The 14,252-nt window shown below is 46.1% G+C and overlaps 1 protein-coding gene and 1 long non-coding RNA gene across 4 annotated transcripts; one reads left to right on the top strand and one right to left on the bottom strand.

The window, feature by feature from the left end:
* The first annotated feature begins 446 nt into the window (after positions 1-446).
* On the top strand, positions 447-12,797 carry NPHP1 (nephrocystin 1). Of its 3 annotated transcripts, none has more exons than XM_085054129.1 (21): positions 447-656; positions 1,079-1,143; positions 1,819-1,879; positions 2,352-2,488; positions 2,829-3,018; positions 3,217-3,318; positions 3,824-3,915; positions 4,036-4,075; positions 4,358-4,442; positions 5,009-5,103; positions 5,660-5,788; positions 6,600-6,674; positions 6,944-7,054; positions 7,719-7,794; positions 7,991-8,075; positions 8,918-8,994; positions 9,277-9,373; positions 9,481-9,593; positions 10,853-10,926; positions 11,030-11,074; positions 12,464-12,797. In XM_085054129.1, exons 1-21 carry the CDS (start codon positions 588-590, stop codon positions 12,740-12,742), a joined length of 2,097 nt encoding a protein of 698 aa, XP_084910255.1. In that variant the 5' UTR covers positions 447-587; the 3' UTR covers positions 12,743-12,797. The 3 variants fall into 3 exon arrangements, with proteins under 3 accessions (XP_084910255.1, XP_084910254.1, XP_084910256.1); XM_085054128.1 differs by having other exon boundaries at positions 448-656; positions 9,274-9,373; XM_085054130.1 differs by lacking the exon at positions 7,719-7,794 and having other exon boundaries at positions 449-656; positions 7,993-8,075; positions 9,274-9,373.
* LOC146438912 (uncharacterized) lies at positions 1,230-10,195 on the bottom strand. Its single transcript, XR_014850547.1, has 5 exons — positions 9,911-10,195; positions 8,160-8,355; positions 4,381-4,516; positions 4,022-4,275; positions 1,230-1,714 (listed from the first exon to the last, which is right to left on the bottom strand). It is a non-coding gene; the product is annotated as an uncharacterized LOC146438912 (long non-coding RNA).
* Positions 12,798-14,252: the final 1,455 nt, after the last annotated feature.

Below are 14,252 nucleotides of genomic sequence, written 5' to 3' on the forward strand. Positions count from 1 at the left end.
TGCCTTACGGGCACATGTAACAAGTCCCATTATGGGTGTGCGTGGGGACAGTTCAGTGGTGAAAGAGCTCGTGCATTGGCTGGGCAAACAAGCAAGGAAAGTGAAGGAGTGAGAATTCCTCCTGGCACTTTGGATAAGGAATTGTGAAGGTAGCTGTAGCAGATACCTTCTTCCCTTCCCATTGCTAGGGAATTCCAGGAGAGCATTTGTTTCAGTCTGGGAGAAAGGCTGCTGGGGGATTCACTGCAGGCTGCTGGTTTTCAAAGGTATTAATGAAGCTCTAAAAGCTCTGAGGGAGAAAAAAAGCCAGTGCGCAGAGTCCCTTAAGGCTTGGCCTTGATCTTGGAGCTCTTTCCCAAAATTAACGATCCTACCATCACACCGGATGGTCTCCAGAGGTCCCTTCCAGCCCCAACCGTTCTGTGATTCCGGGACTGAGGTCGCGAAATCATTTGTCCCCAGACAGGCGGTCCCGGGGCCGCCGGGGCCGGGTGGGGGGTGCCGAGCCCCGGGACCGCCCGAGCGCTGCCGGCCCCGCCCCGGCCCGTCATCCGGCGGCGCCGCGCCTGTCCCGTTGCCCGGTGACCATGTCGGAGCGGCGGGCGCGGAGTCCTCTGCAGCGGGTGCAGCGCCGGAGCCGGGAGCTGCAGACGCAGGTACCGGGGATGTACCGGGGCCGTGCCAGGGCTGGTACCAGGGTCATACCGGCTCAGGTACCGAGGCTGTGCCGGGGCTGTACTGGGTAGGTACCGGGGCTGTACCGGGCAGGCACCGGGGCCGTACCGGCGATGTAGCAGGGCTGATACCGGGGATGTACCGGGGTAGGTGCCGGGGCTGTACCGGGACCATGCTGGGGATGTAGCAGGGCAGGTACCGGGGCTGTACTGGGGATGTACCGGGATAGGTACCGGGGCCGTACCGGGGCTGTAGCAGGGCTAGTACCTGGGCCGTACCGGGGATGTACCGGGGTAGCTGCCGGGGCTGTGCCGGGGCCGTACCGGGGATGTAGCAGGGCTGCTAGCCGTACCGTACCGGGTGTCTGCTCCCCGAGCCCTGCCCGCCCGTGTCCCTGTTGCAGGTGGAGGCGCTGCGGGCGGACAGCGCGGCTGCGGCCCCCGAGCAGCGGGAGGCCCTCTGGCAGAGGTGAGGGGGTCCCGAACCCCATCCCGACCCCATCCCGACCCCATCCCTTGCTCCCACCACCCTACCCTGCCCTCACCCTTCCCTCTCGTACCCCCAGTAGTGTTCATTCCCTCTATGCCCTTGTACAGATCTCTCCCTGCCCCTTCACTCCCGTTTTCCAGGCTGGCTCTTTCCCAGCCCTCTGGGGCTGAGGAAAGTCTGGAGAAGGGAAGACTGAGAGGGGATCTCACCAGTCCATATAAATATCTCCAGGGCAGGTGCCAAGGGCATGGTACCAGACTCTTTGCAGTGGTGCCCAGCAGCAGGCTGAGGAGAAATAGCCATAAACTAAAACACAAGAAGTTCCACCTCAAACGAGGAAGAACAAGGGTGGCAGAGCACTGGAATAGCTGCTCAGGGAGGGTGTGGAGTCTCCCTCTCTGGAGACATCCCAAACCCACCTGGATGCATTCTCATGTTGCCTCCTCTGTGATCTGCCTGGGCAGTGGGGTTGGACTGCATGAGGTCCCTTCCAGCCCTAGCCATTCTGGGATTCTGACAAATGCTGCTCTTTGGGCTTGGAATTCTCAACCTGCAGGGACACAGAGCCCCTAAAATTACACCTTTCAGTCAGCAGGTGAGGTTTGGGTCAGGTTTTTAAGAGAATACCATCTGTCTGTCTTGCTTTCAATGCAGATGTACACAGCTGAAGGAATTGGTGGAGGAGAATACAAATGCTCTCCATGCTTTGAGAAAAGTAAGTATGGAGATTAATTTGTGGTTTTCTCCAAAATTCACCACGGAAAGCATTTAAAGAACACCAGCTTTCTATTTGAGATGCCTCAGGACAAGAGCAATGCCCAGCACTGCACAGTCCCTGCTTGTTATCTCTCCAATATATTTTTTTAATATCCATTTATATAATTTAAAACCTCATTTTAATGTTTTGTTTTTTCCAAGTTCCACACTTAAAATCTTTGACAAAATATTTTTCAACCCAATGCATTCTATGGAAGTAGAGAATGCGATTTGAAATTTAACACAGAATTCCACCTTGGCAGAGTGAAAGGGCAAGAAAAACGTCACTAAAGAGGGAGTGACAGCAGCCCAGGAAGGAGAAAGCTAGTATGGCATGTCTGGAAAACCTAATTTATAGGGGAACTTTGATTCTTTGAGGGATCTATTGGGGAACTTTGATTCTTTGGGGCCTTTGTTGATTTCTCTGTCAGGCTGATGAGCCCGCGCCGGTGGGGAATTACAGCCAGAGGAAGGAAGAGGAAGAAAAGCTGTTGCTAAAACTCTCCCAGCAGCTGCAGAAACTCCTTCTTGTCTTGGATCAGGATAAAGTGACAAAGAATTATCCAGGGTGAGTAGCTTAAACATACAAATGCAACCTGATTTTTTTAAGGATGGTTGGAAGAGACCGTGAGAAATCATTATCTCATCCCCTTTATTAGCTAAAAAATAACAGAAGAATAAAAAAAGAAGGGCTTACAAAATAAGTAATTTATGACTTGCTGGGATTTTCTCAGGGTGCTGGTTAATGGCTGGAATATAAGGTGGCTGTTTGCAGGAGTTTCTTTGGGACAGAGGCTAAAATACAGGAATGAAAATGTTATGGATGAAGTCCTTGCAGAGGCTTGACAGCAGTTTCAAAAAGTTTGGTGGAAAAGATACTAAAACAAAGTTTGATTTGTTTTGGGTAGGGCTGAGGAACATCAAAAAGGTCCTCATGCAGAAGATGGAAATGAAGAAGAGGAAGAGAGTGAAGATGAAGAAAGTGAGGAGGAAGACAGTGAAGAAGATGAGGAGAAGCTGTTGGATGATCCAAACGTTAAAGAATGTGTTGCTGTTGGAAACTTTGATGCCCAGCAGGAAGGAGATCTCACATTTGTGGTAAACACCTCTCTGTAAATGGGTTTTACTGCAGATCACTCTGAATGAAGCAGTAACTGTAATCAAATCCTATGCTTTTGGGATGCAGCCAGTTCCTCATGGGATTTGGGGCAAAACGGTGTTTCCATTGGAGTTAGGTCCTTTTTAATTCAAATACTTGGTTGTCTTTTGTCTCTGTCTCTCTCTCCAATGCCAAAGAAAGGTGAAATCCTGCTCATACACGACAAGAAGGCAGATGGCTGGTGGGTAGCTGAAAATTCCAAGGGGGAGAGAGGCCTTGTTCCCAGGACCTACCTTGCGGTTGGTGTGCTGCAACCTCTGTCCTAATCTCACCTCTGCTCTTTTATATAGATTAATGATCATATATCTGCATTAAACGGGTCACAATGGGGTGTTTTGTTTGGAAATAATGCCAGTTATTTGGAAATTATTAAATTTATTTGGAAATTACCCTGTGTTTTTATCCACGGGGATGGAGATATCCATCAAAAGCAGCATTTTTGTGCCTTGCAAAGATGTGGCAGAGAAGTTTCTTGAATATAAAAGTCAGAATTTTTGTCACTAAAGGTCAACTCTGAAGACTCCAAGCTGCTGTGAATTAATTTGGGTTTTTAATAATTTATCTGAAATGGGAGCCCATGTAAATGTGGACAATTTTCTGCATCATTGAGAGAAAATCTCTTCTTCTAAACTTAGTTAACTCATTCTAAACTTATATTAACGTGGGCTGTGGTTGGAGAAGGCATTTTTAAGAACAGATCTGGCAAGAAATCAAGCACTTTGCCATTTTAAATCTGAATCCCAGGTTCCTAGGGAAGAGGAAGAAAGCCAGGAGGAATCAGAAGAACACATAGAAGTGGTGGATGAAACAGCAGATGGAACTGAAATTAAAAAAAGGTAAATGGAGTGTCTCAGATATGGTTATGAAGCTGCTGCTTTTGAAAACAGGCCAATATTTAGTGGTGAAATTTTTGTTCATGTGAGAATTTATTATAAATCCTACCATTTTTCTTCCAGAACAGATTCCCACTGGAGTGCTGTCCGAGCCATCACAGAGGTAGGTGCCCCTCTAATAGAGCAGCTTCACCTGCCATCATCTTCATTATTTTGTACACAAGCTGTGCCTTTTCCCAAGCACTTTGTCTCATATCACAGACCATTATTCTGAATGAACATTTGTGTTTGGGGGGTTTTTTGGTCACAAGAAATGCCACAGAAATGCTTCAGATGAGGTGACTGAGATCCAGGTTTCTGGTTCTAAACAGAGTTGTAAATTAGGATGGAATTTGCTGTTAAATGGGAGACTAGAAATACCCTTTTTTCTTTCTGTTTTTACCAGAATGACACGGTGGAGGTACTGACCACCATAGGGGCAGTTCCTGCGGGATTCCGCCCATCCATGCTTTTCCAGCTCTTGGAGGAAGGTAAGGATTTCTCCTGGCAGTGCAGTGCAGGATTCTCAGGTGTCTGTGGTGGCTTTCTCTCCTTGGTCACCAGCCTGTTGGACCACAACCAGTATTGCTTGATTATAATTGGGAAATAAGGTATAAAAGGCTTTTCTTTTATTTTTTTCTTTTTTTTTTTCCTTAAATTTTAATTTATCAGTGTGAAATCCTGACATGATTTTAAACATTTTCCTCCTTGGAAGTCCATGCCTGTTGACTTTGCAGGAAATTATGGTTTATTTTTTTGTTTTAATCTTCCCTTTTTCTCAAAGGTCTTTTGGATCTCTTCACCAAACATATTAAGACATCTCACGTTAGTCTTTCTGTTTAAAGCTGTTTCATCTCTTTTTTTAAATTAAATTATTGAGCTTCAGGAATGAAATACTGCAGAACACTTACAGATAGTGAACAGTACTCGTGGGAGATACTTCCATAGTTTTGTTTAGCCAAATATTCAACTGGACCTGAATTTTGAGTGGTGTCCATTTTGGGGCAATAAAGACCATTTTAAAAATGTTGAGTTTTTAAATTTACTCTTGCTGTAGGCGATGAGTTTCGAGCAAGTTACTGTTTGCAGCCTGAGCTTACTCCATCCCAGCTGGCTTTCAAAGACTTGGTGTGGAACTCTGAAAGAAATACTGTGAGTGTTGCTGCTAAGGGGGCTTTGCTGCCTTTGGGTTTGGGAAGTGTCAGCATCTCTGGATGGGAATTCCTAGCAGGATTTCACATTGTTGAATGAATACTGCTGGGAAACACATGGCAGATTTCTATGTCAATCCAGACTCCTCAGGCAGTAGATGTTATCACATCCTACTCTCCAAAAATCAGCCTAAATTGTCATATTGTGTGTCTTTTAAGAGTCACTGAAGTTTGTGGGTTTCTTCCCTCTCTGGGGTGAAGCAGTGGGTGACTTGTGTGAAGTTTTAAACTGATGGACACAAACTTAATTTGCCTTCTTTCCTTTTGGCTAATAATTATGTCTTAATGTACACCATTTCTGGAATATTTCCTCTGCTGGGACCTCCTGTCTGTCCCACTAAAACATCCTTAGGGCAGAAGCAAAGGCTTAAGAAGAAATTCTGCTGCACCCACTGCACAGAGTTAGTGGCTGTGAGAATCACCTCAGTCCATAAACACAGAATGAGACCACATGCAGGGGGCCCTGTAGGTTTAACCCTCCTTCTGCTGTATTTCAGATCCATCCTAGACCCACCAGAGTGTCCCTGATTGTCACTTTATGCAGCTGCAAGATGATCCCTTTCCCTGGAACCGGCGTGCAGGTCCTCAGCCGGCACATCCGGCTCTGCCTCTTCGATGGCAGCCGGGTAAGGAATGTGTCTGTAGCTCTGCAACTTCCAGGAGCTCCTGGATTCTGGTTCCTCTGGTAGGCAGCTCCTCCAGTTGTCTCACTCAGAGAGAGAGACACACACAATCTGCCTCCCAAGCAGCTTAATTTATGCTCACATTGGTCTGGTTTGAGCCCACTCACCCAGAAAAACAGAATTTAATAATAAAACAGGCCAGACTGCATTGATAGGTATCAGGCATGACCAGGCAAGCACACTCAGCCCTGTGTCCCACCCTTGGTACTCCACAAGACACTCGATGCCTCCCTTTTTCTGCCTTTGGTTTCTTCCCCCTCTGCTTCCCTCCCGTGGCAAGTCAGGTGCAGCCCCAGAATGCCCCTGAGCAGTGTGAGGTACTGGGGAGATGCTCCTGACTCAGGGTGACAGTCACACCCAGCCCCTGGGGCTCAGGGCTGTGCTGGGTGGCCCTGGGATGGGCTGGGGCGGGAGCTCCATTGCTCTGAGTCCCTAATTTCGGGTCCCCCACCTGCCATTGTGCCTCTTGCCCCTTTTTGTTCCTGGAGATGAGTGTTTCCCGGGCTGATGTCTCTCCTGGGATGGGCCTGGGAGCAGCTGGGTCAGGGTCAGATTCCTCCACGTGTCCTTGATCCTCTGTTCCTGTGTGTGTGCAGAGCAGCTTCTTGTAAAAACATAACCCTGATTATCCAGCAGTTTTCTTCCAGTTGTCTTTGTTGTGTGCAGTGTTGGATCAATCTGGGATAACATCATGTTTTCTGAAAGCAGCAGTGCTTTCCAGAAAAAGTTGCCTAAGCTTTTTTCCCCACTTTAGGTGCTGAGTAACATCCACACAGTGAGAGCTACGTGGCTGCCTAAAAACCCTCAAACTTGGACCTTTTCTCCAAGGGTAGGTGACACAGCCACTGTCTGTTCACAGCTTCTTGCTTTAGTGTCACTAAAGTATTCCTTGGTGGTGCAGCTGTGCTCCATGGAAAGACAATAAAGGGAGCAAGGTTTTGACTGGAATTTTTTCTATTCTCATTTTTATACGCAGTGGGATTTGGTCTGAGACCTTGTGTGAGTGAGGGATGTGTTTGACAGCCTTTAAAAAATCAATATTTTTTTTCTTTTAGGTACATTAATGACTTCTTTTTTCCCTCCCTCTGTCTGTATCAGGTGATGGGCATCTTACCCAGCCTCCTTGATGGTGACTGTTTTGTCAGGTCCAGCTCCCTGTCTTCAGACGTTGGGATATTGTTTGAGCTTGGCATCACCTACAAGTGCAATGTGAGTGTGGGAAGGTGCAGTGGGAATCACTCCAAGTGCAGGTTTATAAAGGGAACCAGCTGTCCCCAGTTAGAGAATAGGACTAGAGAATATCCCTAATCAGAGAACAGGATTAGAGAACAGGATTACCTGGAAGGAGCTACAGGGAAAATGGAGACACTTTTCACAAAGTCATGTAGTGCCAGGACAAGGGGTAATGGCTTCCCACTGCCAGAGGGCAGGGATAGCTGGGATATTGGGAAGGAATTCTTCCCTGTGAGGGTGGCCAGGCCCTGGCACAGGTTGCTCAGAGAAGCTGTGGCTGTCCCTGGATCCCTGGCAGTGTCCAAGGCCAGGTTGGACAGGGCTTGGAGCAACCTGGGACAGTGAAAGGTGTCCCTGCCCATGGCAGGGGGTGGAACGAGATGATCCTTAAAATCCCTTCCAACCCAAAACACCTTGGGATTCTCTGATTGGACCATATCCCAAAATAGAGATTAAGTCCCTCTGACTCATTGACATGACTCATGGACTCAACATTGAAATAACTTGTACCAAAAATCCCATGTCATGGGATCACAATGGACCAATCCTCTCTTCACTCCATCAGTTCTCCATCTCTGTGATTTATTTCAGACTAATGTCCTGTACAGTTTGCAAACTAAAGTTTTAACTGTTCCAACAGTATGGACAGTGGTTTCCAGCTCCAGTTTACACAGATAGAGCCTGTCCATCTGGGATATGCTGCTGGAAAGCACAACAGTTAGTAAGACAATAGATGGTAAAGCCCAGAAGAACTACCCTAAGAGAAGGCAGATTGTGATTTTAAGAACACAGGGGTGAAAAAGGAAAAGGGCAGTAACCACAACAGTTTTTATATGGTTGTTTTAATTGATTGTGGTTCAGTCACTCATTCTGGGTCAGCTGCTCAAATAATTTACATTTCTCTTTTTTTCTAGTCAACAGGAGAAAGAGGAGAGCTGAGCTGTGGCTGGGCCTTCCTGAAGCTTTTCACTTCTAATGGAATTCCTGTTCCTTCCAAGTGAGTTTGTTGTGGTTTTCTGCTCTCTCTGTATTTACACACATCTATTTCAGACTAGGAATAAAGCTCACCTTTCATACTTACACACTGCTGGGGTATCCAGACCAATCCTTAGTGATTCTGGCTCTTCTTTGCTGCATTATCCTTCTCCCATGTGAAAATTTGGAGACTGGTTCCCAAGAACTGGAATCACGTAGGAGGTGTTGTGAATGAATCTCTCAGTGCACTTGGAGTGTGAATTGTATTTTGAAGCTGGTTTATGATTAGTGGGTCCAGTGATCTGAAAGAATAATAAAGTGTACATATTTTTATTTTGTTAAATGTAGGAAAACTTTCTGTTCATTATCAGAAAAGATTCATTGTAGCTCAGACTTGCAAGACTTGGGTTTTACCAAACACAGTGTGTATTTGTATTCTGAGTTTATCTGGATTATAGGGCAAAAAAAAAAATACACACAGGACACCTGTATTGTTCTGAGTGTCTCTAAATCTTTTCTAAATCTCACTTCTAACACATTTTTACTATTTTATTAAGTAAGCATGGTATCTACAGATTAAATTTCATGCTTGCTTCAGGAGTGCTTTACCCTTGACAGAACTGGGGTTACATTATTCTTTAACAAATTTTCGATACGGAAGATCTAAACTGTTGAAGTGATGACTCCTCAAAACCATTTTAGTGAAACAATTGTTAAATTTCATACAAGAAAAATACTGGAGCTGTGGAAAAGGAACAGTGTTGTTAATGGCTTTTAAAATAATGAACCTCCCAGTATAATTAAATTCCAAAAATAGTCACATTGCCAGTGTAATACAGCTTTCAAATTTTTCTTTTTTGACAGGATGTACGAGCTGGTCCTGAGTGGTGGAACTCCCTATGAGAGAGGCATTGAGGTTGACCCATCAATATCAAGAAGAGGTGTGGTTTCTTTTCAATATAATATAAATAAAACAATGTGATTAATGCTGCACCTCTTTTACAACAGTCCCCACAGCCTGACTTGGGGTTTGTGTGTTCTCTCTTTGCAAGTATTTCATTATTTCTTAACCTGCACTTGCCTTGGTTGGGGGTGCTGGGTGGTGCCAGGCTAACTGAACTCAAAAGAGTTCTCAAGCCATTGAAATGCCCATTTTTGTAATATAATTCTTTATGTTGTATCAAACTGGCTGTTTTAATCTGGGGTGTTTATTCCTGCAGCAGGCTCTGGGGTTTTCCAGCAGTTCATGAGCCTCAGGAAACAGCCCGTGCTGCAGGTGAAACTGAAGTCACCAAGTTTGCACTCAAAAGACATCCTGAAGTGAGTCCTTGTGCTTCCATGAAATGAAAAAGTATTCCAGATCGCCTAGAGAAATCTGCAGTGTTTGTGATAAACATCTCAGCTGCTGTTCTTTATTTTCCCAACAGTTTTCTACCCGAAACATTAGTTGGGAGCATGTGCCACATCCATCTCCTGGTGTTTTACCGGCAAATCCTTGGAGATGCCCTCCTGAAGGACAGGGTGAGCATGCAAAGCACAGGTGAGCACTGCAGAAAGGTCAGGTTCAGACAGGGAATGGCTCTCTGCAGAGTCTCCCTTTGGTAAGAAATGTTTTTGTCACTCAGACTAACTCATCCTCTTTATTTTTATTTTTTAATTACTATTTACTTACTGACTAATAGGTCTGGTTTTAGAACTCAGTGTCTTGCCCTGATTTTGCAACTCTGTGTCTTATTCAACAGAACTGATGATAGTTTACAGCCTTCTTAATTTTAAACCCAATTTTAAATACAGAAAAATTGCATTTCTTAACTGTACTGTGTGTGCATTTATATAGGTGAGAACTGCCACACTTACCTGATTTGATTTGCATAACTTAGGACAGTAGATCAGGCAGACTACCTCTCCTGGAGTTAAACTTGCATCCCTTTGGATTCAGACTTCATTTGAAATGATGGAAAGGCTTTATCAGAAGAAGTTGTTCTGGTAGCTGTGCAACTAAAGAAAGTTTATATTATTTCAAAATCCGCCATCACTTTAGGAATAGATAACTGAAATTGCCTTTTCTGTTTCTCAGAAGTCATCAGTCCTGGCTCACTTCCCTGAAATGTTTTGGCATTAGTAAATGCTTTGTATTCACTAAACTTTGTATTCACTAAACTTTCCATCAGCTTCAAGGTGAAGAAAAATCTTGAAATTACAAGAGAAAGAAGACACTTCAGCCAAAATCCTGCTCTCTGTCACTTGGAATCTTGTCCACAGTCTCATTAATTAAAATAATGACAGGAGCAGAGTGACTTCCCATGGAGATGACCCAAAAATCAGTGGGATATGTGCCCCACTGGATAAATTCACTGCCCTTGGTCCCTGGTTCTCCTGAAATGCCACACCAGATACACCAGGCTGAGGTAGAACCCAAGTGTGTTTATCCATAACATCCAAACCAGGCAGCACAATGGCAGCTGTGTATAGAAAAGACAGGTGCAGAAATGAAGGAAAACACCTCTGGCAGGTAAATTGGGAAGGGCTCCTGCTTGCTGGCATTCCAAATAAACCAGCACTGGATTTTGTGTGTCTCCTCTCTTGGTTTAGCTATATCACAGCCATTAAAAGTTGGCTGCAAAGAATACAGTTTTTAGGGAGCTCTGCTACCTTCCCTGCTATGGAGAACTGTTACAGCTCATTTTTCCTTTGGAATAACCTGGTGGGAGGGGATGTGCTGAATATCTGGATGTGCCAATACTTTGAAAACCATCCTGATTCTTCCTTAGCCTTCAATGTGTTTGTTTTCTGTTTCAGACTTAATCTGTAATCCTGTTTTAGCAACTTTCCCTCAACTCCTGGATCAGCCAGACCTGATGGATGCACTTCGGGTATGTTACCTTGTCAGAATTTCCAAGCAAAATTTGAGCTTTCTTTTTTTTTGTCCTGGGAAAAGATAAACCAGCCTTGGTTTGATTTTGCATTTCATTTTAGAGTGCTTGGGCAGACAAAGAAAGAATGCTGAAGAGAACTGAGAAGGTAACAAACTACAGGTTTTACTTTCCATATATTCAGTGTAATTCCCTGTCAGTGTTATTGCTGCTTGGCATTCCCTCTCACTGTACATTTATTTACAAAATAGAGATATGTAAATACTGTTCTTAACATTTCTCTTGCAGACTTATAACAGTAAACCAGGAGCAGGAGGAAAATTAAATCAGTTTGTAACTTTTTATTTCAGTGTTGTTACTGGGGAACTTGTTATAGGTTGGTACCCAGAGTGTGGCTCCCTGTCATGATGTGCTTCCAGTACTTGGCTGGTAAAAGCTTTCCATGGATACAAAAGTGGCTGTGTATATCCACAAAACCATCTTCCCTCCTCCAAACTCTGAGCTCCAGTCCTCCCACAATCTGTCTGGGAAAAGGTCCCCAAATTCCTCAAATCTCCCTACCCCAGACAGTTCTAATCCCACATTTTGGCATGTAGACAGCTGGAGAACTGACCTGGCTGTCACCAAGCTCACCCACACCTTGTCCTACCTCCTGTTCCCTGGACAGAGAGCAGGGAATTCTCTCCATGAATGAGAAAGCCTTTGGCTCTCAATCCTGGGTTTCCTGGGAGCAGCAGTGGGATGTTTCATTCCTGAATGAGGATGGCTCCCTGTTCACGCAGAGCAAACACCCACTGAGTCAGAGCAGCTTTTTCAGGGCTATTCATCCAAAAGGAAACAGATCTGCTCACAGAATTGGCAACTCCCCGGGATCCCAGAACCATCCAGTTCTACCTGACTGGCATGTGCCACTCCCACGGGAGGATTGCTGCCAGCTGAATGCTCAGCCCTCGCGTGGTTCCGTGAGGACGAGCTGCGAAATGTCCCTGCCAGGCACAGCACTCCCGGGGCTGGGACACTCCGGACTTGGATCTTCCCCGTGTGTTTGAGAATTCACCAGGCTGATGCTTAGTCTCTGGGTTTTCCAAACTGGTCTTTCCAGGGGAGCACACAACTCACACCATGCACAAGGTGTGACAACAGCGCCCAGGGGCAGCCTCACCTCCTGCTCCAAGGAGAGGGATTGGAGCCACTCTCTGCCTAGGACAGCAGGGAAATGAGTGGAGTTTGGGCTTCCAGGGCAGGGAGAATATGGCACTGGTTTTAATAAGAAATATAAATACCTCACAGGCAAAGGGCTCTCAGTGCCTGTGGTTTGTGGGAAGGCTGGCAGAGTTCAGGGAGCAGGCTTGTCGATATGCTTGAGGCTTATCCAAGATAATGGATGTGTGTTTAGGAAGGTCAAATCTCTTCCCATTGTATCCCTGGGAACTGGGAGTGAGTTGTTTGGGTTTTTTCTCCTGTGTACAGTACTTTGGAGAAATGCTTGGCAACACCACGTGCTCACACTGAAGTATTTTCAAACACTTCTCTGCAGAGAGATCAAGAATTCCTGAAGTCTGCGTTTGTCCTGGTGTACCACGACTCCGTGTTCCCTCTGCTCCACTCCACGTTCCTCCCCAGATACAAATGGGCTGAGGAAGAGGTGGAACTGTCCCGCTGGAAGGTGATCCATGATTTCCTGAAAAGGAGCCGGGAGAACAACGGCGCGCTGCAGTACCTGCTGTCATCAGAAAACACCCACAGAGCCTTTGACATCTCAGAGGTGGCCTATGATTTCTTAGGAGAAGTGAGGGAAAACAATCCTGGAGAATGAACAATCCAGGCTCTCTAAGGACGTGGTAACAATAAAATTATATTCTTACCAAAGAGCTTGTGTAGGATCTGGATTGTAATGGGTATTTTAGCACATTTACCATTCTGAGGCAGACAAAAATTATTTTATCAGTTTAACTACTGGAAATTGTATTTTAAATTTTTAGCTTTGCAGCATTAGACAAGGCTCCTGTTGCCTGTTAATACCTGTCATAGCCATGTCAGGTGTCATATTTTGCCGAAGCTGAGGTAGCACTTTTCTCCTCTTGTGCAGCTTCCAGTTAATTTCCAGTGTTGTTTTAATCAAGGTGAACAAAAGGCTCTTTGTCCCAATCCCCTAGCAGACTGGGAGCAGGGAAGGGAAAGAGCAGCGATCTTTAAGAATGCTGCTGAGCAAGGGCAGCCAGCTTAGGGAAGGATCCTCTCCTGCCCAACCAGTGACCAGCAGGTTGCTCTGTTTTCAGACTGTTTGCCTGTTTCCCCCCCACACACAGGAGAAGGCTGGGTTACTCCCAGGAATGTGCCTGACCCAACACAGGGTGGGGATCTGGGCCATGCTCAGAGGGATGGCTCCCTCTGTGCTGACCCCTGAACACCTTGTGACCGCAGGCTCTGTGTGCTGCCCATTCCCGGAGGGAGGGATTAATCCACTTCCTCTTTAGTGCTGGAGCACCTGGATGCTCCCTGCAGGGTGATGGGGACATTGCCACTAAGTCACACGTGGATTTAAGCCCAGGCCATGCACAGTTTTGTCAAGTGTCATTTAAACTACATCTTTCAAAGCCTCCACTCTATGGAGCCAAAAGCTAGCTCCTACTGGAGTATCTGTAAACTGGAGCCTCCAGAAATACCAAAGAACACTTCCCTCAGCCTAGGAATGCTCAGACAAGACATGGATTTGATCTTTGCTCTGTGTTGCACAAGAGCTTGGCACAGAAGCCAAGTTCCTGGGGCATCACCTGTGTCACCTACCAGAGCTGGGATATCTCACTGGGACAGTGTCCTACTCCTGCTGTAGCCCATTGCCTGAGTTAATAGGGTCATTTGGTCATCTCTGGGCCATGAGGCAGAAGTGCCACCCCCAGCCTTTCATCCCATCCATTATCTGGGAGTTCTGGGGCCAGGCAGAGTGCACTGGATGAGACAAGTGCTCCCCAAATCCAAAGTGCATTTGCCAGGAGGCAGAAATTCCTGCAGCTCTCCTTCAAGCCTTGCTAGGCACTGGGGAGCACATTGCCAAAGGCTCCCGGTGTGTTTGTAAAAACTGCCTGCTCATTTTTGAAGGTCGGATGTGCCTGGAGGGTGTGGAGGGGTCTGACGTGACCACGGAGCAGAAACCTGAACAGAAAGGGGAGGAGGCAACAACATTGGAAGCGAAAATATTTCACGCTTGGCAGCGTGCCAACGACAATGGTTTGCAGGAAACATTTCAGTCCCAGCAAGGTGTAGGGAGTTTTTTCCTTTCCCCTCTAGTTAATGACCTTGCCTCGGTGCACGGTGGGGCCGGGGTC

The sequence above is a fragment of the Lichenostomus cassidix genome, chromosome 3, assembly GCF_008360975.1.
Source record: "Lichenostomus cassidix isolate B80296 chromosome 3, HeHo_3.0, whole genome shotgun sequence".
NCBI lineage: Eukaryota > Metazoa > Chordata > Aves > Passeriformes > Meliphagidae > Lichenostomus > Lichenostomus cassidix.

Bases quoted from the DNA above. Each gene is read 5' to 3' on its own strand.
- NPHP1 (XM_085054128.1), top strand. From the start codon at position 588: ATGTCGGAGCGGCGGGCGCGGAGTCCTCTGCAGCGGGTGCAGCGCCGG. The intron at 6,675-6,943 runs GTAGGTGACACA...TGTCTGTATCAG, and splicing joins CTTGGACCTTTTCTCCAAGG to GTGATGGGCATCTTACCCAG. The intron at 7,795-7,990 runs AGTTAGTAAGAC...CTCTTTTTTTCT, and splicing joins ATGCTGCTGGAAAGCACAAC to AGTCAACAGGAGAAAGAGGA.